The sequence below is a fragment of the Nannobrachium achirus genome, assembly GCF_963921795.1.
Source record: "Nannobrachium achirus genome assembly, chromosome: 4".
Taxonomy (NCBI): Eukaryota; Metazoa; Chordata; class Actinopteri; order Myctophiformes; family Myctophidae; genus Nannobrachium; species Nannobrachium achirus.
In genome coordinates, this window is record NC_137813.1 from 48,423,069 (window position 1) to 48,449,137 (window position 26,069).

The window sequence follows — 26,069 nt, forward strand, 5'->3', positions numbered from 1 at the left end:
CCTTATAGCGTATCCTGATCAGAATATTGTTGTTGTCGGGTGGAAACCTTGTATGTCCAAAACCGTCGGTTTTGCACTCATCATTTTAAAAATGATTTAAACTAGTGAAAACAGCCGATCTACAAGCACACAACCCGCACGCACCGCGAGGCGTTGTGTGCTTGTTGATCTGCTGTTTTCACTACTTTTGTGCGACGGCCTCGTATGATGAAGCAAGGCTTTACTTTGCAAAATAACGTACAAATTTGACACTTGGAGATACAAGGTTTCTACCCGACAACGACGATATGGTGTCTTATTTCTGCCCACTGAATAAATTTAAAAGGTCCTGAAACCTGAAAGATTTTTTTCTTTTGTTGTTGTTTTTTTTTGGCACAGTTACGACTTCATGTGATGTGAAAAAACTGAAGTTAAAATGACGATAAATAAAACTCACAGCTCAGGCATTTTTCATTTTGTTCAGTCATAAGCGGGCTTCCATATCGATTTCTAATTCAGGGAGTGTGAAATCAGAGATATAAATAATTTAACATTTAACATTTAATACAGTAACAACAGCACTCAAGTGGATTAGTTTCTTAACATTTCAGCGGCTAAAAGTGACCTGCTGTTAGCTGTATTGATTTCTGTTTTTGATTTTTAGTGCTTGTTAAACTTTTCAGAACAAAATCTGTTTGAAACTTGCAAAGCTTGGTGCGATTGTAAAATGTTTTGTTTATGTATTCTCTATTTTAGCCAAAGCACATTGGCCACATCAACATAACAAGGTTTAAATATAGACTACCTCTATTTATCTTTATTTAAATAAATCAGATCCTTCTATCCTAGTTAATGATATACTGTATACACAAACACAGGACCATCCAAACCAACATGCAAATATAGACACAGATGTAGGCTACACACAATCACACACCAACAAAAGCTGCATGTATCAGGGAAATTTCTTTTTCACTACATGAAACAGCCTTGGATTACATTTGAAAAAATAAATAAAATAGGGGCAAATGTTTTGTTGAATTGAATTGTTAGTGCTGCTTCAGTGGGTTGTTTTTAGACAGTGTCTGGCGTCAAAATGTACCTGCTGTTAACCGTATTGATGCGTTTTTACCCCCCAGGTTTTATTGCGACCGTCAGGTCGCAGTTACTGTCAAAACCTCGACCAGCTGTGAGTCCGTCCGTCAGTCAGTCAGTCAGTCAGTCTGTCTGTCACACGTCACACTTTTGCCCTGCTCATATCTCCGCAACCGTTGCCCCGATCCATGCCAAATTTCTCACATAGCCCTCTTCTAGCAAAACACATTTTTGGACACTGCTGCTACAAATGTTGCCCTAAAATCACACAAATCGGTACACACTTGCTCTACACTCATGTCATCAACATGGATCTCTCCCATTTAGCGCCACCTTCAGGCCGATTTTTTAAAACACATTTTTGGACACTATTCCTACAGATTTTGTCCTAAAATTACGCAAATCGCTACACAGCATGTCTACACTCAATGTCATCAACATGGATCTGTCCCATATAGCGCCACCTTCAGGCCGATTTTTTAAAACAATTTTTTTGGACACTGCTCCTACAGATTTTGCCCTAAAATCACGCAAATCGCTACACAGTATGTCTACACTCATGTCATCAACATGGATCTGTCCCATATAGCGCCACCATCAGGCCGATTTTTTCAAACACATTGTTGCACACTGCTCCTACAGATTTTGCCCTAAAATCACGCTGCGACCTGACGGTCGCTTATCTCCCGATTAGGGAGTCTTACTGGTAGCAATGACAGTCACTCTATCAAAGTAATGTACAAAAAGAAAAATGTTTTTTTTTCCTCCACACGACCACCTAGGCTCTCAACCTAACACAGATCAGTGATAAGACCTCTGTGTCATCAGCATTCCTCTCACACCATCATTGTTTATCAGAATAAATCCAAAGCAGGGATCATCACCATGTTTGGATGTAGGGCTGTCACGATTACGACATTTTACATTACGATTTAATTGTGTTTTTGTTGTTGACAATTACATTTCTGTTTGGCTTTTAGGCCTTGAAGTTGCACATGGTAGATATGACACTGCATAACCTAAATATACAAAAAAATTACTGACATATTTGACAACTTTATACTTAAAAAAGAACATTGATAGTGGAAACGCGTCTCATTGCGACGCGTTGTGAGCTTGTAGATCTGCTATTTCCACTATTAATGACCTATATGAACATTTTTCAACATGGAAACGATTATGACGATTATAAAGAATAATCGCGATTATGTTAAATAATCGCGATTAGACGATTATGTAATAATTGTGACAGCCCTACTTGGACAAAACTCTATTTTTGCCACGGACATACAAACTGAGCGGACACTGACAGTAATATCACCAGAAGCACATAAAGGGCTATAGCCTTAAATGGCCTTTACAGGTCTGAGAGTGCACAGATGGAACCAAATTGGACCCAAAGGGTCCATTTGGTTGCATTGGGGCACTCTCAGAGTTATGGGGGTCCGTGGAAATAAAATTCAGCTTAGAGAACCACTGTCCTAGTGGACTCATAATGTGACATAGTCAGTGGTGTAAAGTAACTAAGTACGTTTACTTAAGTACAGTACTTAGGTAAAGTTTTGAGGTATTTGTACTTTTACTTGAGTATTTCCAATACTTTTACTTCTACTCCACTACAACTCAGATATTGTACTTTACTCCACCACATTTTGTTACTAGTTACTTTGTAGATTTTGATTAATATCACAAAACTTACATTAGCCCTTACATTACCCTTTTATACATGTCAACCATTTGAAAATAGCCGATCTACAAGCTCACAATGCGTCGCGATGCAACGCATTGTGAGCTTGTATCTACCATTGTATCTTGAACATTTTCTGATAATCACTGTGATGTCATGGGAACTAAATTACTTTTATTATGGAGATCCCTGTGATGCCATCATGCCAGGGGAACCAAATCACTTTTATGCCCATATATGGAGATATGGAGATTCCTGTGATGTCAGGGGAACCAAACCCCTTTTATGCCCATATATGGAGATCCCTGATGTCATTAATATTAAGCCCATATCTGTGAATGCAAATATAATCACTGTGATGTCAGGGGAACCAAACCCCTTTTATTGCCATATATGGAGATCCCTGTGAACCAAATCCCTTTGGCCAGATGGCCAAGACATGGCGCGACCTCGCTTTCGCCCTTAGGCGTCTTACTGGTGCTATGACATGCAGCATGTTTTTGAATAAAGCATGGCCCTCTACTAACCATTTCATCCATTGAAAATGCACTGTATCTCCACAACCACATGCGTGTCGTGCAGGGAATGAGTGTCACTCCAAAAAACCTAGGACATGCACCACTGCTCTCCTGTTGCCTTCCCCTTTCTCCTCTTTTCCGTTTACTTCAACCACAGCAAAACAGCCCTTCTGCTTTTGTTCCCCAGGTTGGGGGCTCCCTATCCAGTATGGAGACAGGCTTAAAGCAGCACCTGGAGCGACTGGATGAGATCCTTGCCAAGAGGAAAGACTTTGTCAAGGCTCTCCGCTTCATGCAGCTCATGTCTACCAACATCATCACCCAGCTGACTAACCTGCCGGATATCGGAAGAGCCAACGTGGACCTGGCAGCCATCGCTGACCAAACGGCCTTCTTTGAATATTATAGGTTGGTGGAAATAACTCATTTTTGGTTGGTTTTATTAACCACTTAAACCCTGTATTCTTAGTAAAACTGACCTGAGTTGCAACTGTACTTGGACCGTTTTTCCCCCCCTCTTCACCACATTTATTTTCCCCAAAAAAATGCTATTTTCTTTGCTAACATTCCTCCCAGAATATGGATGCTGTGGTTCAAGTGGTTAACATTGCTCAGCTCATCGCCAATATAAACATTTGAATATAATATACTGCTTGCATTCATGCGTCTTGAAAAAGCTATTCCACTGAGAAATATTGAGAATTTTTAGAGAATTTGTACTGTGTTATTGCGCAATGTTTTGGCCTGAGAGGTACGCCTGTAAGGCAAGTATACATGACTATGATGAATGTATGTGACTACCACAAGGGTTTGCACATGTGTCACTATATACACTGTCATTTTGTTATGTATTGTGTATGTTTTTATGTACTGCAGCTTTTAGTACTTTGCTCTAAGACACACTTATCCTATGGGAGACAAATAAAGAAGAGAACCTTAACCTTGACTTGGACGCAAAGCCTGCATGCACCAACATCTCTTGATCCATGACCTTTGAACCTTTACACCCAAACCTCTAGCATCTCTCCAGTCCAGGCCTACGGATCATTACCTCCTCCACGTTTCATGAACATCCACCCACAAACACACAAACTCAAACAAACACAGGACCTATTATCATACATGCAGTGCTGCGAGCACATAACAATGTTCTGTGCCTCAGGAAGAAATCATAAAAGATAGATAAATAGATAGATAGACCTTTATCGATCCTGAGGGAAATTTAGTTGTCAAAGCAGCACCGCAGTTGGCATGAAATACTGTATACAGGTAAGAATAGAGAGATACAAAATAAACAGTACGTAATAATAATTAAAAATAAGATAAATATGACATAAATCCTATTGTCAAATACATTACACTTTTTTAATTCAAGTAAATATTTTAAATAATATACAGTAAACCACCATAATCTGTTAGATACACAGCAAAATAATTCAAACAATGTCTGATGCAGCTATGACAAACTGCGTGTGTGTGTGTCTCTCTCTCTCTCTCTCTCTCTCTCTCTCTCTCTCTCTCTCTCTCTCTCTCTCTCTCTCTCTCTCTCTCTCTCTGTATGTGCCGTGCGTACACACACTCATAGGGATTATGTGGTGAGTTAGAGAGAGAGAGAGAATAGAGAGAATCAACAAACTCAAATTAGTTTTTGTGTAAGCTCCATGATTATAGTTATAGTTGACTAAATTCAGTGGTTTTCAAGTGGCATGCCAGTGTGGCCAATTGGAAAGGATGGGACAATAATTATTACCAATTCAAATTCAATTCATGTCAGATACATCTCAAATGGTTTGGAATGAGTCTCAGTGTTTGAAGAGAAAAATGGATGAAGCAAGAACATGACACATGATTGGTTATTTTATGAATGAAATAAAAGCACACCAACACGCACCATTTGGTTGTCAGCACCGGAGACGGAACACAGTCCCAGAAATTGGAAAATGCACATGCAATCTGTAATTGGCTAGTTCCTCCTCATAACCCATAGCCTGGGGGGATGGTTGTGCAGTGCTGCTATTAGTAATCTTTCCTCTACCCTGCCAGATAATGGCTAGTCTAAAATGACTGATTAGTGGTGGTTACTTGCTTATATAGCCTTCTAAGTCATGGGTCTTCAACAGGGGGTCTGGGACCCCTAGGGGGTCCTCAGAGTTACTACAGGGGTCCTCTGAATCTTTGAGTGATAGAAAGTTTTTTTTCTCCTTTTTTATATTAACCACTTGAACCCTAGTGTCCATATTTTGTGAACTTTAGCAGATCTACAACTTTAGCAGATCTACAAGCTCACAACGCCTCGCGCTGTGAGGCCTTGGTGTAGAGGGGAAAAAGGGCAGCCTAAGAACAGAGTAAAAGGTCAAGTTTATTAAGTATTGACGGTTCAAGTGGGTAAATATCGGAAAACACACATTGACATGAATCCAAAATATACTGACATCACACGATTAAACTATATGGAATCTATGAACAGGTTGTGGGGGTCCCTCTCTCAACTTAGGGGTCCTTGTCTCGAAAACGTAGAAGACCCCTCCTGTTCTAAGTGATGATTGGACTGAAACAGCAAAACACATCCCACAGCGAGCGAACACATCTCCCCAAACCTATCCACTAGGATTATGGTGTTTTATTGTAGCAGTAGCGCCACTGGTCATTGCAATTACTTACTGAATCCTGACATGATTAAATACAGGCAGCGACTGTTGTACTGTATCACAAGGCAGTGTTGCCTCCTTGACCTATTTATATAATTAATGTCATCGGTCTGTCCTCCATTGCCAGCTCCACACGGAACGCTCTCTCGCTCTCTCTCTATAGCCTCAGGACCAGGGCTCACTGTTCTGGACCTGCTGCTGCTGTGTGCAGGAGCGTCACAAGGGGGGGGGGGAAGTGGGACTGAGTTACTAGGGCCCAAGGTGGAGGGGCCCGAGTAACTTTAGCTATTGAAAAATAGCAGATATACAAGCTCGCAGCGCGGCACCGAGTGCCGCGCTGCGAGCTTGTAGATCTGCTATTTTTGAATAGTCGTGAAAATGTGTGGAAATCTTTGAATATATGTATTTTTTAAGCCAACATTTGTAACTCAAATTTTGCTTCTGGCTGGTCACTGGAACTAAATATTTTGAGATGGGGGTCCGTGGCCAAATATATATCATCTTGGGGGTCCTTGACGTGAAAAAGTTTGAGCACCACTGTCATGGAAACATATAGGTTTCTTGCACACATTTTCACGATTTTTCACAAATAGCAGATCTACAAGCTCACAGCGCGGCACTCGGTGCCGCGCTGTGAGCTTGTATATCTGCTATTTTTCAATAGTTAACATTCCTGGGGTGCCCGGAGTGAATCCTTGGCTTGTACCCAGGGCCCAGAATTTGGTGTGACGCCCCTGGCTGTGTGCAACCTGACTCCAATCTCCTGTGTAATGATTGGGTTTCACACAACCAGTCAGTGGGATGTAAAATGCTTGTGGAGAGAGGTCTGACTCTGTGCACTGCAAAATCCTGAGTGTCCTGTGTGCAAAATGGGTCTATTTTTACACTCTCAACATTAGCCACTTAAACCCTTTATAAATTACTTCATTGATCAGAGTCACCCCTATAATAGCCCCCCTGTTTTTTTCCTTCTACACCAAATCTCTTGGCGAATGTAGCCCATCAGATCTGCTATTTCTGCGCTGAATGTTTGCTCCAGAATAGGGACGCCGGGGTTCATTTGGTTAAATTGACACTGGTGATTTTGCAGTATACGTTGATGAAGGGCTCATGTTACAACCAGCCTAGAGTCGTCGAATAAGGGAACAATGCTCCAACCACTCCTTTTTTTCCCCCACTTCTCATCCCTCCCTATTGTATGTCCCTCCATTCCTTCCATGCTCCGGTGTCCACCTGAAGGTTTTTAGTGCTCTGTTTATGTGGAGAAATTGAATAGCAATCTGTGTTAAAAGCTCTCCTAGTGCGTACCCACTGCTTTCTGGCCAGATGAGTGGTTACTCCACACTCTTGTAGTGTACAATTACAAATCAGTCATTGTAAGACGTAGCTTGGAGCACTCCAGGATTATTACTTCTAAAACACAAGTGACTGCTAGTGGCAGTCTTAATATGCATACGCTGCAATATACATTACAGAAAGTATTATGTTGCTCTTGCACTTTTTGTTTCATTTTGGCATTCAGAAGTATCAGAATCAACGTTATGGTCACATCATACGATTACAGGTGTTTTTCTCTGAATATTGCGGTTGCAGGGAGAGTTAGAATAAGGAAGTGAGGATGGAGAGGAAAGGAACACAGAACAAAGAACTGGTCAAATAACAGGAAGGCACAGTCAAATCAAATATACAAAGTCCAATATAAATAAGATAAAAAGGTTAGCAATGGTTAGATGGCACTACGGGAGGCGGAAATCCTTAGTGTGCAGGTGGAAAACATATCCGGCATATAACATTAGCAGAATGTACTGTATATAATCACAGTTTCATGTGCATGGTTAAGGTGACATGGAGCAGTGATTTTCAACCAGTGGTCCTTGAGGGGGTTCCAGGTGGTCCCCAGCTAAATGATGGAGAGTTGATAACCTAATGGACCCTTATAGATCGTTGAACACCTGCATTACTTAATTTACAAGAAGTCTACACCAGGGGTCTTCAACAGGGGGTCCGGGACCCCTAGGGGGTCCCTATTCTGAGTGGAACATTAGCCAAAAATAGCAGATCTACAAGCTTACAACGCCTCGCGCTGCGAGGCGTTGTAAGCTTGTAGATCGGCTATTTTTGGCAAAGAGGTTTATAGAGGGAAGAGAAGAGCAGACTAAAGTATTTGACGGTTCAAGTGGTTAAATGTCTGAAAATACACATTACTCCAATTGGATGACAGTGCTGTCAAACAAGACTAAGCTGTCTAAGATCTAAAATCTATGACATTTTTTAATCTTCAACACAACAATATGTAGTGGGGGTCCCTGCTTCATCTCTCTTTCATCTAAGGGGTCCTTGGCCTGAAAACGTTGAAGACCCCTGGTCTACACAATTACAGAATGTAGAAGAATTGTTATATTGATCAACGTTTGCCTGTTATCTCTCCCATGGTACCACATCATATAGCATGGAATTGTGGACAAAATCCTATCCAACGATAACAAAATATTCAAGGTTTTGGGTCTGAGAGGCTACATCTCATCAAATGGTGGATCCGTGGCTCAAATGCCTAATAAATAATGTACCTTGATATGAAAAGGGTTGAAAACCACCGGCATAGGCTATAAAAATCACATCAAATAGCAGCAGGTATCAAATCATGGAATCATTGACAACATTTTTACGCTTCCAACATTTCCAACATTTATGAGCGAGTGACAAACGAAATCCCTCTCGACTCTCGACATCAATGCTCACGTGTTGTGTCCTGGCGATCAATGTTTTTGGGCCGCTGTCATAAGGTTTACAGTTCCACAGGGGCCGGTGATGTTGAGAATGAGTCAGTTAAGTGCTCCCACGTGTGTCTGGATCAGAAGCCACATTCATGCACACTTTAGTTAGGGATTCAGGACACTGTGTGGTCCATTCCTGCAGAGGACACTTTAAGGACATGAAAAATTCATGCGTATGGATTTTGTCCTGTTAAATTATTAAGCTAACAGGCTGGAAATGACCGGGAACAGATGGGCTCTAACTAATATACAAGCCTGCTAATATGTGCTGTATACACACATAGACGCCTTGAGTCATGCGTGCGTCACCTTTTTTATTGTACACGCGTGTTCAGTAAACTGTCAGTCAAATTGACGATGATGCAGTGCTAAGCTGCGATTGACTAAAACTAAGACTAAATATATTGACAATTTTGTCAATAAATAAAAACTAGACTAAAATGTTAGGGAGGGACAAGTGGAGAAGATATCTGGTAGAACTAAAAAGACAAGTCGTTTTACGTTTGGTTGCCCTCGGGTATTGCGCTCTGAAAATAGCAGAAATACCTTTTAGTCGACTAAATTACTAAAAACGTATGATATTTATTCGACTTAAACTAGACCCTAATGCTAAAACATTTTAGATGACTAAAACATGACTAAAACTAAATGGAATTCTATTAACCAGTAAGACGCCTAAGGGCGAAAAGCGACCTCGCCCATAGACATTCACAGATATGCGTGAATATCTATGTCAGAGCGGCAAACCCATAGACCGTAAAAAAGTATGCACGGACATGATGTGCAGTTTATCAAAGTAAACTGCGACCTTCTGTGATTATTACGCTAAAGCCCTTTGCACACAGACGCGTTTATCCGCACGGATAAAACGGACAATTTCATTTTTTAAAAAGAAAACAATGATTCTCTACGACCTCATGCACACCGAATCCGAATTAGCCGTGCGACGAGTGGCTGCGGCCGTGCGTTTTTTTTCGCGATCAAACCCAGTTCAATTCGTGCGTCTTGTCGCATGCGGTAAAAAACTCATCACTCCTTTTATGACTCCTTTTGGGATCCGCAGCGCTGATTCCGCACAGCGTTGCAGCAAACGAAAAAAAACGCAACTGTCCTGTATGCAAAGGGCTTTAATCTTCTTTTCCTGGCCTTGTCTTGCAGATGGTTGACCTATCTGCTACTCCTGATCCTGGATCTGGTCATCTGCGTGGTCACTTGCCTGGCGGTGGCCAGGCAGTCGCGATGGCTGCTTTCTATGTAAGTACTGTACTGTACTGGGTGCATTTCTGTGCACGTGCATTCCAAAACCTATCTGAGTCAAAATGAGCATGCAGAGCACTGTTGCGTCATGCACAAATATGATGAAACGTCATACACAGGTGTGTACAGTAGTACGTAACGTACGTCTTACAAGTGTTGTAACTTGTTGTAAGACACCTATGGTATCGATATGGTACTGTATAGAACGCAAAAACACTGCTGAAAAATATAATATAAATATGTCCGGAAGCAAAAACCTTCTCCAATCTGGCCACTGTAACTGAGGATAGTAGTTTATCATCCACATTAAGTAAGTGATATTGGGCCATATGAGGAGCATAGAAATGGGTCCTAGTAAAAGTCATATTATTGCTTACCAGATATCAAGGATGTGTTAAACATGGACTGAAGAAGAGGACATATTAAGTCGGATGGGAATTTTCTTTGTAGAATTCTGAAATGCAGCCATCTGGTCCCAGATCTTTTTTGTTTTTAAGCATTTAATGGGTTCCTGTATTTCTGCATTAGAGATCTCAACCCCTAAGGAAGATTTCTGTTCTTCTGAAACAGAGGGGAAATTCAATTGAGAAAAAAGAAGAAGAAAACAGTTGTTTCAGTCATCCTTGTGTTCAAAATAGCCATCAGTCTTTTCTATTTTCCCTTCGCACTTGAGAACTGGACACTGGACATTGGATCATGATTTATAACAGTCGTTAAAACAATTTCTCATGCCTCTGGGTGTATTTTGATGTGCCTGTTCGTGTTCAACAGTGTGTGGATGTTCTATACCCTGCCTATCACGATAAACTCTTCATGAGGGCGTTCTTCCCTGAAGTTCATCTCTACTTTCTGTGGCTTCCTGCTGATGCGAAGCACGTTGGTCAGCCTCTCCGCACCGTTTAGAGTGCTGCATGAACCTAGAGTTGGACTATCATATCTTTCTCACTTGGTCCATTTATTTATTCCACTCACATTCTGCACAAGTGGATATTGTAGAATTAGTGTTGAAGCCCAATTCATACTTAGTCATAATGCATAAAAAGGTTAGCAATGGTTAGATGGCACTACAGGAGGCAATCCTTAGTGTGCAGGCGGAAAACATATCCGGCATATAACCTTAGCAGGTATATAAAATCACAGTTTCATTAGCATGGTTAAGGTGATATGGATATAAAGCTAAAAACAAAACTGCATAGAGCATGGTTTTCAACCAGTGGTCCTTGAGGTGGTTCCAGGTGGTCCCCAGCTAAATTATGGAGAGTTGATAACCAAATGAACCCTTATAGACCTTTAACTCTTAGTCTTGAGAGCGTAAAATGAAACCAAATGGACCCGTAAATTGTTGTTGAACTCCTTCCATCCATCCATCCATCTTCAACCGCTTATCCGGAATCTGGTCTGCATTACTTAATTTACAAAAAGTCTACACCACTTTTCATTCATCATTTTCAAGTTATTTTCGGACAAGCAAACAACAACAAGTCCCAATGATGAATCGGTAGTGGCAAAACTGTATGTTTCAAAGCCTGCAAATCCAGTGGTTAAATGTCCTCCTGTCACGTCTCCCTCTATTAGGGGCAGTGTGTTGTGTTTAGGGATGGGACGATATGAAAATGTCATATCACGATTATTGTGACCAAAGAAATCGCGATTTACGATATTATCGCAAAAATCAAAATCCATCATCCTGGGGAGGAACATTTGCCAAAAAATAACCGATCAACAAGTTGTGAGCTTGTAGATCAGCCATTTCTTGTCAAAGACATTTGATAGAGAGTAAAAAAAACGTACCTTTTACCAATTATTATAGAGGGTTTAAGTGGTACCGGATATGCAGCTCGGCAAATAAATGTGAATTGATCCCAGTGCATGACGGAGGAGGATATCACGATAAATTAAATCTCCACGATATGATTATTGTGAGTGTTTTTTATCACGATAAACGATAATATCATCGTCCCATCCCTAGTTGTGTTTCGGTGTCAGTGGATGATGTTGAGCATTCTCAGCTTCTCCTCACATCTCCTCTCTGATGGACCCCGCTAATGTCTATTGATCGCCGGGGCAGGATGAGCCCTACTCCCCTAACTAAGTGCTTTCAGGATACTTCATTGGTGATTTCAAGACAATCAGGAGAAAGGGGGTTGGGAACCGAAGCCCTCCACTGCCTTTTACGTCCATCAGGGAGCCACACTCTCTCTCTCTCTCTCTCTCTCTCTCTCTCTCTCTGCTCGCTGTTTATTACTTTCTGACTCCCAGCACTTTCTCTAGCCCGTTATCACCGTCACAGGGAGTGGAGTGATGTCTAGACATTGTGATGTTTATTCATAAGCAAGCATCTTGTTGTGCTGTACATTTTCTTCAGAAACAAACTCCCAATTTAGTCATTACAGTACGTAGGTATATCGTCGTTGTCGGGTGGAAACCTTGTATGTCCAAAACCGTTCGTTTTGCATTTATCATTTTAAAAATGATTTAAACTAGTGAAAACAGCTGTTTTCACTACTTTTGTGCGACGGTCTTGTATGATGAAGCAGGGCTTTACTTTGCGAAAGAACATACACATTTGAACTTGGAGATACAAGGTTTCCACCCGACAACGACGATATGCCAGTTTCCCAATTCCTCACATGCTTGTGTTTTAAACACGTCACTGCAACAACCCCTACTGGTTGGTCTGCAGACTGGTTGGTATTGAAACCACGTGCTTTCTCCAATACACATGGAATTACCTGCCGCTACTTTTCACCTGCCACTGATCGTATGTAGTGTTCACGTAGCCGTAGCGCATGAAGAGGAACACCCTACACAGCACAATACCTCTGCTGACAAGAGCACTTCATGCATGCAAACTTGTTGTCAACGTTTTGAATCCAAAATAGGTAATTTACGTGATTTGTGCCGATCCCAGGTAGAAAACGTTTTGGAGTGCTGCGCTGGTTGATCGCGTGCCATTCACAAGAGAAAGAAGGATGTTATATGGACTTATGAACTGATGAACTTCAAAATTAAACCTGCGTTGACTAATCACATTACCCTCGTTCTCGTGACCTGTCCAATGTTTAGTTGTTAAACTCTGTAAAGTTTGAATTAAATGAGGTGGATGAAACGCTCTGTTTTTAATGTGCCATTGTCTCTCTCCACATGTCATTTGTTCCATCCAGGAGCATGACTTTTGTCTTGTTGTCACTGGTCCTGAGTTGGACGTCGCTTGGAGCAGGAACCGCTACGTCTGTGGTGAGAATAGACGCCATGCCGACGCATTGATACATTTATGTATGAGATATTATCATTCATACACACTTTAATCCATCCCGCACTTTTATCAAGGCAATGAAAACGCTCTTATTCTTTTTAAGTGAGTGCTCATTTCTGTATAAGTGAGCATCAGTGAGAAAGATCTATTGTATAATGTATATTGATCCATACGGCTCTAAGCAGATCAGTGAGGCTTCTGGCTTGTTATTGTTGACTGACTGTGCTGGAATGGCCGTCCAAATGTTACAGTTGTGATTCGGTGGTCAGAATTAGTAGCTGGAGCCTATCCCTCGCAAATAATTTACCTGGAGCATTCTTAAATAAGAATATTTTCTTTAGTCAACATGTCAGGTTAAATTAGACTATTGTGCCTGCATTCTGTGTTTCCCAATGGTCAGCCATGCAGCAAAGCTGATTACAAGCTAGGTTACTCAACCTTTGGCCTATCGTAGTAAACAAAGCTGCTTCTGACAGTAATTACAGTGGCAAGCTAGCCAATCTCTCTCTCTCTCTCTCTCTCTCTCTCTCTCTCTCTCTCTCTCTCTCTCTCTCTCTCTCTCTCCCTTTCTCTCTTGCTTTCTGTATCTCTCTCTCCCCTGCTGTACTCAGCCCTTCACAGATTGTTTTTCTTTATCTCTCGCTGTGGTCTGGCTTTAGTTCTCTTCCAACCCTCCCCCTTAGACCTGGCAGCTTGCTCATTGCACACCAAATATACAGTACATTTGGACTTGGTAGGTGTGAATGAGCCAAACTGTATTTGGGACAGATTCCAGGGAAGCAACCTTCCCCTCTGCCTGTCCGTCTCCTCTCTACAGTCTTCTGCCTCCAGCATGCAGAGAACAGTCACATGTTATTCACTCCAGAACAGGGGTCTTCAACGTTTTCAGGCCAAGGACCCCTTAGTCGAGAGAGAGATGAAGCAGGGACCCCCCCACAACTCATAGATACCATATAGTTTCATTGTTTGACAGCGCAATCATCAGTGTATTTTGGGTTCATGTAAATTTAAGTACGTTTTCAGATATTTAACCGCTTGAACCGTCAATACTTATTTAATACACTTGACCTATCACTCTGTACTTAGTCTGCTCTTTTTCCCCTCTAAACGAAACCTCTTGGCCAAAAATAGCCGATCTACAAGATCACAACGCCTCGCAGCGCAAGGCGTTGTGAGCTTGAGAGCTTGTGAGCTTGTAGATCTGCTCTCAGTAGTTCTCAGAATATAGACACTAGGGTTCAAGTGGTTAATATAAAAAGGAGAAAAAAGCTTCTATCGCAGAAAGATTTGTAGGACCCGCTGTAGTAACTCTGAGGACCCCCTAGGGGTCCCGGACCCCCTATTGAAGACCCCTGCTCCAGAAGAACACCACTACCAATGACCTTTTCTCAATGGCCAGGTTCTGCTGAATGTGTTGGCCTTAGCCACTTAAGCCCTATTTTAGACTTTCAGAAATGTTTAGAAAATAGCCAATCTACAAGCTCACAACGTGTTGCATTGTGACGCTTTTATTATAGATGTCTATTTTAGCATTTTTTTTAAAATTGAAATTTAAGCTGTTTAAATTGAAGCGCACATCCCTACACTGAACTATCTGCCCAGATAGATCTAGTGTAGTCAATGAGATTTGGGTCAGAGGTAAATCCTCCACATGGAAGTGGATTATCGAAGATCCCTTCCTCCACAAGTTCACTGATGGGGAGTGAATGTGGGACAGGACCCAGAAGCAAGCATGATAATTTGGGACAGAGTCACATGCTGAACATCTCTTCGCCATTACCCAAAGGTCCATAGCAGGTACTGCTATGGTATAGGCAAAACTACTTTGCTACTCACCTAACCAAAGGTTGTTTTGCATTGTTGAAGGTCTGTTCTCCGCGGTGGGAAACCTATCAGCACCCCACCCACTCTGTAAAATACATTATTTATGAAATAAAATGCACCCACCTCGACCCGGGAGCGAGCCACCGCAGACACAACCTGGAAATAAGTGGCGGTCGAGTTGGATGCGTTTTACTTCATGACAAAAATAATGTATTTTACAGAGTGGGTGGGGTGCCGAGAGGTTTCCCACCTTATAGACTAATAGAATAGACTTTCAACAACGCAAAACTACCATTGGTTAGGTGAGTAGCAAAGTAGTTTAGTTTATTTTGACTGAAGTTGAGCCCTCGTAGGGGTACAGAAATCCTGACCTAGTCTTTTAGTCAGGCTCCTGTCAGAGTGTCTGTGCAGCTGACGCTCTGGACCAGAGCTAGGGGCTTGTAGATCTGCTATTTTTATTTTTGGAGCGGTGAAAGCGCTCCCAATAGACAGGTATGTCCGTGGGTATGTGGGTGGGTGGCTGGCTGGGTGGCTGGGTGGCCGTGTCCGTAGCCTGGCAATACCTTGAGTGGCCACACACAACACACTAGTTAAAGGAGGGGCGCTGTTTTGTGCAGGCCAGGCACACTCACCACTCACTCACACACGCACGCAACACACACACACACACACACACACACATAGCTGCTCAGATTCACCGCTCCACTTCGAACCGAGGTTTGATGTTTTTATTGTGAACATGTATGCAAGTCTTTGAATATTTCAAATACTTCCAAGGTTTTTTGAAAAACGTATGTTTCCCATATTTAGTTCCAGGGACCCCCCAGAATCAAAATTTGAATTACAAAATGTTTGCTTAAAAAATACATATATTCAAAGATTTGCACACTTTTTCACGACTTTTCAAAAATAGCAGATATACAAGCCTGCAGCGCTGTGAGCTTGTATATCTGCTATTTCTCAATAGCTAAAGCATAAAATAATTAAGGCCCCTCCACCTTGGGCCCTAGTAACTCAGTCCCACTTCCCCCCCCCCCCCTTGTGACATCCCTGATTCTGCTAGAAGTTTTATGCTCATGTTTCATGTATTGTTCTCTCCCTTTGACCGCAGGGTGCCAGCGACTTCTGTGTGTCACCTGATAAGTTTATTGTAAACCAGACCAAGGAATTCCTTACTGCAGGCAAGTTATGTTTATACTCACATGTACAATACTTAGCTATCAGAAATACCCTGTCACAGAATGGTTAGCATATCGTCTCTGTCGGGTGAAAACTCTGTATGTCCAAAACCTACATTTTAAAAATGATTTAAACTAGTGAAAACAGCCGATCTGCAAGCACAAGTTTGTGCTTGTAGATCTGCTGTTTTCACTACTTTTGTGCGACCGCCTTGTATGATGAAGCAGGGCTTTACTTTACGAAAGAACTTACAGATTTGAAACTTGGAGATACGAGGTTTCCGCTCGACAACGACGATATTGTCACTCAGTGGTAAATACTGTATAAATCTCAGAATGGTTTACATAATGTCTAAGAATTGTAAACGTGTCACAGTGGTAGAAAAATATGCAAAATTCTCTCTCTCTCTCTCTCTCTCTCTCTCTCTCTCTCTCTCTCTCTCTCTCTCTCTCTCTCTCTCTCTCTCTCTATCTCCCACTCATCCAGATGTGGCACATTATTATTTGTTCTGCAGTCCAAATCTGCCCAACCCATTCCAACAGGTATTGGACAAATGTTATTTACCGTATAGTAATTGTCTATCTGAAGTCCTTATTTTAAGAACTATATTTACTCATTTCCAAAAATAAAATGTTACACAGTGCCAAGTAAAGCTCTTTATCAAACCCCAATCGGCTGAAAAAATGAGTTTTGAACAATGATTTAATTACTTTCAAGCGATAACCCAAATAAAGTTTGATCAAAGAATACCCCTTCTTTTTCATGTGGGTCTTCCGTAATTAGCTGTGTCTAGACTCAACACAAACTGCCTCAGGGTATTCCCAATGCTCATCGCCTTTTTATTTATTTACTCATTATTATTTTATGCAAGGATTTAACATAATTTAATGGTATTTGTGCAGCCTCTGTTGAGCAGAATCAAGGACATTAAATGCGTGACCAATTAGCACGAGCCTCATGCCTGTCTATCCTAACAGCTTCCATTTAGGTCTTAATATGATGCCTGTTAAGTAGATGGAGATAATCCGTTCTTTGATGATGTAGTAGTTGATGTAAATATTGGTCTTTTATTTATGCTTGGGATCAGGGTTGGAATTTGGTATAAATTGGCCCGTGGGCTTCATTTGGCTTTTTGGTGTTTGGTGTTGTCTATCTGTTATGTATGTAGCCTCTATTAAGGCCATTACTTAAAAGCAGTGGTGGAAAAACATGTTTTACTCAAGTAAAAGTGTAAATATTGCAACGTAACACTCTTAACACCCAGAATTAAAATTTACTTGAAAATTTACTTAGTAAAAGTACAAAGGTGTGAGGTATCAAAATGTACTTACAGTACCAAAAGTAGAAAGTACTCATTATGCAGAATGTCCCGTTTCACAAGTTGTCAAATGTATAAAATGTATAAAAAATAGCAGATCTACAAGCTCGTAGATGGCCAAAATGTATTTAGGGCTGAAGTGGTTTATGTATGTTTTGTAATAATCTAAAACATAGTAACTAAGGTTTTCAAATAATTGTAGTGGAGTAAAAGTACAATATGTGTCTCTGAGATGTAGTGGAGTAGAAGTAAAAGTACTGAAACCTGGATATACTCCAGTAAAGTAAAGATACCTCAAAAGTACAGTACGTGAGTAAATGTTAGTTACTTTACACCACTGCTTAGAAGCCTTAACACAACATTATTTGTTGAAATGCTTAACATGGGCCACCTTTTGATTGTGTGTGTGTGTGTGGGCGCGCGCGTGCGTGCGTGTGTGTGTGTGTGCGTGCGTGCGTGCGTGTGACTGTGTGGGTGTGTGGGTGTGCGCGTGCCCGGGTGCGTCCGTGCGTTTTGTGGGTTGCAGTCTCTGACAGTCTTCCAGCGATCCCTGACCACTATGCAGATCCAGATCCAGAACCTGCTGCGATTCTCCGTGCCGATCTTTCCCACCTCCGAGGTCAGTCGTTGTGGCCCCAGCCAGACACGGCTATTATCCGTCCGTGGTTTAAGTTGGCGATGTCACTAAGTCCTCCCCCCCGCACCTTAAATGTATTCATAATATATTTATTTTTGTGTAACACAGAGGGATCTTCTGGGGATCCAGCGCCTGTTAAACTCTACCGAGTTCAATCTCCACCAGCTAACAGCCTTGCTGGATTGCCGCGGGCTGCACAAGGTGAGGTCAGATGCAGGCCAGCAGCCTAGTGTAATTGGATACAGTATACTGCAGTGTGGTGTAGCACCATTTTGTTGTGCAGCAACTTTTCAGTCAGCACTGTACAGCAGGGGTCTTCAACAGGGGGTCCTCAGAGTTACTACAGGGGGTCCTCCAAATCTTCCAATCCTTTTTATATTAACAACTTGAACCCTAGTGTCCATATTCTGAGAACTGTAGCCAAAATAGCAGATCTCACAACACCTCGCGCTGCGAGGCGTTGTGAGCTTGTAGATCGGCTATTTTCGGCAAAGAGATTTGGTGTAAAGGGGAAAAAAGAGCACACTAAGTACAGAGTGTAAGGTCAAGTTTATTACGCATTGACGTTTCAAGTGGTTAAATATCTGAAACACAAATTGACATGAATCCAAAATGCACTGATGATTGTGCTGTCAAACGATGAAACTATATGGAATCGATGAAAAGGTTGTGGGGGTCGCTGCTTCATCTCTCTCTCTCAACTAAAGGGTCCTTGGCCTGAAAACGTTGAAGACCCCTTCTGTACAGTATGTGTGTGTGTGTGTGTGTGTGTGTGTGTGTGTGTGTGTGTGTGTGTGTGTGTGTGTGTGTGTGTGTGTGTGTGTGTGAGGATGCTTGTGTACAGTATGCACTCATGATACATGCTGAAAGTGTATTTTTGTGCATTTGTGCGCACATGCATGTCTGTACAGGATTACGTGGATGCTCTGATGGGAGTGTGCTATGACGGAGTGGAGGGGGTCCTGTACCTGTGCTTGTTCTCGCTGTTAGCTGGCAGTGCCCTCTGTGCCATGCTTTGTGCCATCCCCCGTGCCTGGACGCTCATCGCCAGCAGGTGACATCCAAATACCTTTGTGCTTACGTTCTTACATTAGTAGTTATTATTATTAATATTTATGCTCTGGACCGCTATCCTCATAACCTGACTTTCGCCAGATGGTGACAGCATTGCGTTGCATTGCTTACCATCTGGGCTCGCTCCGGCAGAACCGATGTAAGGGGCGGGCCATTTTTTCAAATTCTATAGCAGGTGATTGGATATGGCCGTCTCTCTGTCACAGTCTGGGAGTGCCAACTCCAACCACTCATATTGGCCTGTCTGCATGACGTTGCACCCAGAATCTGCCTCCTGGGTTTCCACGTGGTCTGCAATCAGACTCTATTGGCTCAGAGCCGCTCAGAGCCCGCCCATAGCTGCCGCTGATTGGTCCGGCCCGGGACTTTACGAGTGTTATCAACTCTGCCGGACCGAGCCCAGATGGTAAAGCAATGCAACGCAATGCTGCCACCATCTGGCGAAAGTCAGGTTACTATCCTCAAGGACCAGCCCACCCCGCCTCACCTCCTCACAACATCATACATACAATTATTTAGTATATAAAAAAGGCATAAGTGTCATTGTTCATATTTAACAATAATGATCTTGAAGCCAGATTTATGCTTAGTTGCGTAACTGATCTACAAGTTCACAATGATTCACAGTGAGACGCTTTGTGAACTTGTAGATCTACTATTTTCTGTATGACACTGCGCACAACAAAGTATATAAGCACTTACAGTCAATAGCTAATTTCAAGCTTTCCCCCACACTACTATTACTTTAAAGATTTTCAGAAAATTGATGCATAATAATTTATGAAATATTATTAATAACATTTAACAAAGGTACAAAATAAATAAAAAAGATCCTGTAGACCACTGGTTGAGAAACAGCAGTAATGAACACATGGCATCAGGGCCATATCGGCAAACTAGGCAATCACCTTAGCTTGGGCGGAAAAATGTGGGCCAATTATTAAATAATTAGCCTATTGCTGTGGAATATATCAATCACATGCTTCAGCAAAACCAGGAATGTGCCTTCAAGCTGCCATGCCAGTGAGTTCACTCATGACCCATGATGATAAGGTCATAATGTCTAAACGACTGAAATTAACAGGCTGTTAATATGAAACCAAGAGACTACTGAAGGAGTTGACTGCTTTGAGTAGACGTCTAGAAGCTGGAAGTAATCCACTAGGCGCACGTCAAGTTCACCTGTGGCAATCCGTCTTTCCCATGCGTCATGAGCGTTATATGAATGTTGTCCCCGTTTCAGTTGCTTCAGGAAAAAAAGTTAAAACTAATAAAAAGAAATACGATCAAATAAAATAAACTAGCGCAGCAGTATGAAACCAGATAGACTCGATGTGTGTGCGAGAAAAGAGGTGTATATGAGAGATTGAGCTGGCACTGTATTATTTTGTTTGAGATGCTGAAATTGTATTACTGTAGGTATTTGGAAAATAGCTGTGCTTCACTGCTGACTTTTTCTTTTCTTCCAAACCACAGTTATTGTGTGTATTCTACCAGTTTTTTTATATGATCCTCAAAATGCCAGCATATTACAGAATGTCCTGCACACTTTACACAACTCTCGCGCAAACAAGCGTTGCACTAGAATTGGAGTATTTGTGTTGTTCTTTTTTTGGCATACAGTATGCCTATTTGTGTTGTCGCTGGTATGATACGTCGCAAATAGAGAGGAGGTATGATGATGTTTCGACTATAGCAGCAGAAGTGCATGCTACTCGCGTCATTCCCCCCTGTGTGACATGATGATGACAGGGTTCCCACAGTCATGAAATTCCTTGAAATATTTTGAAATAAGAAAAATATTTTTCCAGTACTGGAAAAGTTTTGGAATTTATTAAGTGTCTTGGAAGGTCCTGGAAAAAATAGCTATGCATTGTCTTTGGTTATTGATTTTGTTAATACCTCTGAAATGACAAATTAAACATGGGCCAAATTGTCAAATATTAGAGGCAGAAATTGTGAAAATAGCCGATCTACATGCTCACAACGCCTCGCAACACAATAGAACCGTGTTGTACAAAATTCCTCAACTCTTAGTGCTTGTCAGGGTGCCGGGGTCCCCACTTAAAACATCGGGGGCCACGGCCTGAAAAGGTTGAGAACCACTGGCATACGCTACCTGTCTTTGGGCATTGCGCATAGGAGTAAGCGACCTGTCATTGAGCTGAATTATTGTTATATAGTCCTGGAAATTGGGTTAAATATTCTGGAAAAGTTTTGGAAAGGTTTTGGAAATTAATTGGTAAAAATGTGTGGGAACCCTGTGATGACCTGTGTATGCCCCTTGTTTGTGTGCATGTTCTTGTTTGTGTACATGCATATGTGCATGTGTGTGTGTGTTTGTGTGTGTCTTTGTGCTCTGCAGGAACAGAGATTATGACGACATAGACGAGGAGGACCCCTTCAACCCCCAGGCTCGACGCTTGTCCGCCTACAACCCCAGGTCCAACATTCACAGTTTCTGCAGCTACACCAGCAGCCTGGGCAGCCAGACCAGTCTGCATCCCCCTCTGCAGTCTGCCTCCAACATCATGCCCTCCACCGAGTACATGTAAAATGACCCTTTGATGATATATATTTGTTTGGGTGTTTGTTAGCTTCTGGTCCAGAGCAGTCCCGTCGCTAAATGACTAGACAGCCCCTACGAGCGCTCAACTTGAGTCAAAATAAACTAAACTACTTCACTACTCACCAAACCAAAGGTAGTTTTGCGTTGTTGAAAGTCTATTCTCCGTGGTGGGAAACCTCTCAGCACGCCAACCACTCTGTAAAATACATTATTTTTCATGTCATGAAATAAAACTCATCCAACTCGACCGCCGCATATTTCCGTGGGTGGGGTGCTGAGAGGTTTCCCACCGCGGAGAATAGGCGTTATATAGGTGTTTAGAAGTACTTTGAAGTGGATTCTTTGTTTGACTACTAACTACTAACTGTGGTCAAAGTTTTAGAGCTCCGACACAAGGATGTACGGGACACAGCATCCCTGTCATGTTTTAATTAGTGGTTTCAAGAACACAACTAAAAATAATCATGTGATTATTTAATTGATACAGTATGTTAAGACATCAGGAATGTGTCTGGGACACTGGGAAGGTGTGATTTTTTGCGTGCCCAAAAATGCCAGTTTCCCCCCATCTCCTGAAACCATTATATAACATTATAAATACTGCTAGATAGACACACACACACACACACTTTCATTTTCCTCAGCAGAAAATTGTCATTTAGATCGTCCTTAGATCATCTAAATAGGTCCTAAAATTGTTAAATGTTTTACACAGAGCTGTAAAATCACCGTGCAGGCTGGATGTGTTTTTTTTAGCCTCGATTATGAGCAACGAGCTGCTTGAAGTAACCGGAAATATTGATCTGGGCAAAGTCAGGCCCATTTATTAATTAGCAAAGATGAAATGTAGATAACTTTCATTTGCAGGCTGTGTGCATTATTGATTCAAAAGTGTTGCTTTGTTTGTGTAAGTCAGAAGCAGGCTTTATAATGTGGAATAAACAGGAAATGTTATCTAATCATTTTATTCAGCATTCATCTAAATGAATCATCAATGGGATTAATTTAATTAGGAAGAAATTGGCTCATGTAACTGCAAGCTGACGAGGCACACACTGGAATTCACAATGAGTTATGGCTTGCAGTGTGCCGCCGATAATGTAAATGACTATAGTTGAATAATGTCCTGAACCTAATTTAGACTCATGGCCACCTAGTCTGTGATATTTCTTGGTGGCCCACTCAAATGTGTATGAATTTATATAGGACCTATATCTATCTATCTATCTATCTATCTATCTATCTATCTATCTATCTATCTATCTATCTATCTATCTATCTATCTATCTATATATAGTCGTTGTCGGGTGTTAACCTTGTATGTCCAAAATATTGTTTTGTATTTATCATTTTTAAAATGCGAGGCGTTGTGTGCTTGTAGATCGACTGTTTTCACTACTTTTGTGCGATGGCCTTGAAGCAGTGAAGCAGTGCTTTACTTTGCGAAAAATGAAAATTTTATACAAGGTTTCTGCCCGACAGTGATGATATATATTAATTTTTTTAACAGCTCACTGTAACTGTTCAATGTTCTGTCTAATGCGGTCAAGAGGTGCATGGCTGCACGCACAATCGCACATCCACAACTGGGCTATTGCGACGGGTGCAGGATCAGAATAGATGACACTGTAGAGACCTGCGGTCGTAATTATTGTTTCATGTGCATAAAACTTCTCTCGTTATAAAAGAAAGTTTGAGGCGGCACACTGGATCATGCAGCATTTTCTTTTGTAGTTTGCCTTCTGTCCTGCACCCGGCACTTAATGCTGTGTTCACACACACACACACGCACGCACGCACACACACACACACACACACACACACACACACACACACACACACACACACACACACACACACACACACACACACACACACACACACACACACACACACACACACAAAGTTACAAAGTTACAAAGGTACACAGCATATTTGTAGCTTTGTATCTTTGTAGCTGAAATTGAAACCTACACACCTTTGTATCTTTTGTAGCAGCTACAAACGTCTTTGTATTGTCATGTTGCTGGCTTCCTCTTGAAGAAAGAATGGTAGACTGTATATGTGTAGCTACCAGTGTGAACGCAGCTTTAAAAGTGGAAGTGCTTCCATGTTCGTTTGTTTGTTGACAAAACTTCTTTCCCCTTTTACCTTTATTATTCATAGAATTATTGATTTAGTCTTGTCTTTTTTATATACACGTATTGACGTGTTCTAAATGCTTGTGTTGATATAATCAGCAGCCTATAATCAGCTGCAGCACTGTGTGATCACGCCAGCCTTGGAAAAAAGCTAAGTGATCATGTGCCTGAAAAGATTGTTTGCCCCTGCTCTAAAGTGAGTGAAAATGAAATCAAACGAGCCATGTAATTGTTGTTTTCAAAGGCAAACTCTTTTTTTAGAAAGACACTTCCTGTATAGGCCCGCAAAACACTCTTCTTCTGAAATGCTCCTGGTGGAATAGTGGTGGAATACAGGGGTCACACACATTGAAGGGTTACGTTTAGTGTTAGCTTTAGGTAAAGGTTAGGGATTTTGAAGTTAGGTTGTGGTTGTGGTGCTGTTAAGAGGGTTAGGTTGTGCTAGTCTTGGTTGATGTCCCACAAAGATAGTATGTCAAACATTGTGTTTGAGTGTGTTTGTGTGTGTGTGTGTGTGTGTGTGTGTGTGTGTGTGTGTGTGTGTGTGTGTGTGTGCGTGTGCGTGCGTGCGCGGCGCTCTTTGAGTTAAATTAACACCAATTACTTTACTCTTTTGTGATCTCTATGACAGGAATCAATCCATGCTGTTCGGAGGGAACCCTCGCTATGAGAATGTGCCGCTGATAGGGAGAGGATCACCGCCCCCATCGGTGCGTTTTGGCCCCAAAGGCCCTTTACTATTGTGTCTCAACCATGACCACAAAGTGGCTCGACTAATGCGAACGCCACTATAGCACAGTGGTTCTCAACCTGGGGGTCGGGACCCAGAAGGGTTGGCCCAAATTATTTTGAGGGGTCTCCAGATGTTTTGCTAAATGTTAACATTGTTTTATCACTCAACAGTAAACAGAAGAAACATACAGTATAAGGGTATCTGCACATTTCTAAAGTGACAATTTAAGGACTTTAAAGACATTTGTAGTACCTCTGGTCAAACATTGGCCAAATTGTCAAATATTAGAGCCAGAAATTGTGAAAATAGCAGATCTACGAGGCGTTGTGAGGCGCTGTGAGCATGTAGATCTGCTATTTTCACAATGGAACAGATCAAGTCAAACTAATGTAATGCCAACTCCTGCTTGTTCGGGTGGGGGGTCCCCAGTTGAAATATGATTCTTTTGGGGGTCGCGGCCTGAAAAGGTTGAGAACCCTGCTATAGCACACAACAGAAACATGCACCATGACACATTGTGCATGTCGATGCATACAGTATACACTGTAGCCAGTGGTGTAATAGTTATGCTGTATTGCATTTGCAAGTGATGAAAGACTGCACTCTGCTGGTCATTGACTGTGGTGCATTCATGTGTGTCTGTTGTAGAGCAGGCAGTCTCACTGATAAATTGTGTGTATATATGCTCATATCCTTTTCGTCTTTGCATTAAATCTAAAGCCTTTTTGATCCACAGTTAACACGGCTGTCACTCAGGGTGAGCTGCTCTGGTCAAATGTAGGTTTAAAGGCCACTGTATGTTGTACTCTGGCCGGCCCCCGCTTGGACTTACCAGTCTCTATTTTAATGGCATGGCTCATCAGTGTTTCCCTAATGCTGGCGTTAAATTAAAGCTAAGCCTGGTTAATCCACAGTTAGCGCGACTATCTATCACTTAGGCTGAGCTGCCCTGGTCTGATTCTTGTTCCGGGTCTCAGCCTTGACACTAAATCAAACCATCTCTTTTATTTAGCACTCTTGAACCATGGCACCAAGGACACATTCGTCATAGAGCTATATCTTTATGTGTCATTAAGTGAAATTTACAGTAGATTACATTGAGAAAGCTTAATTCCACTAACCCTAAGGTATCAAAAGTTATTCATTTTGCTCTACATACCGTAGACTGAGCAGAATTCTGTTCACTGACATGAAAGATATGATATGCACTATATATTTTTGATTTTATTTTTGTTTTTTGTTCTTTCTTTTCATTCTTTTACTCGCAGACATTTAGACACAGTAAGTTTTGTGTTGAACAACTAAAACCTTATCATTTGACTTTTGCTGGCTGTGCCAAACTCAGTGTCTTTCCTTTCCTCCCATCTAACACTATACCTC

The 26,069-nt window shown here is 41.7% G+C and overlaps 1 protein-coding gene across 1 annotated transcript in view; it reads left to right on the forward strand.

Moving 5' to 3' along the window:
* Positions 1–26,069, forward strand: part of ttyh2l (tweety homolog 2, like) — a gene marked incomplete at both ends in the record, with an annotated part of 54,449 nt that overhangs the window by 27,337 nt on the left and 1,043 nt on the right. The window contains 10 exons of the mRNA XM_080724697.1: positions 3,467–3,687; positions 9,860–9,955; positions 13,123–13,195; positions 16,150–16,219; positions 16,704–16,759; positions 18,062–18,154; positions 18,281–18,373; positions 19,084–19,226; positions 21,612–21,797; positions 24,588–24,666. Coding sequence (XP_080580823.1) covers positions 3,467–3,687; positions 9,860–9,955; positions 13,123–13,195; positions 16,150–16,219; positions 16,704–16,759; positions 18,062–18,154; positions 18,281–18,373; positions 19,084–19,226; positions 21,612–21,797; positions 24,588–24,666 — 1,110 coding nt within the window. The remainder of the gene's footprint in view (positions 1–3,466; positions 3,688–9,859; positions 9,956–13,122; positions 13,196–16,149; positions 16,220–16,703; positions 16,760–18,061; positions 18,155–18,280; positions 18,374–19,083; positions 19,227–21,611; positions 21,798–24,587; positions 24,667–26,069) is intronic.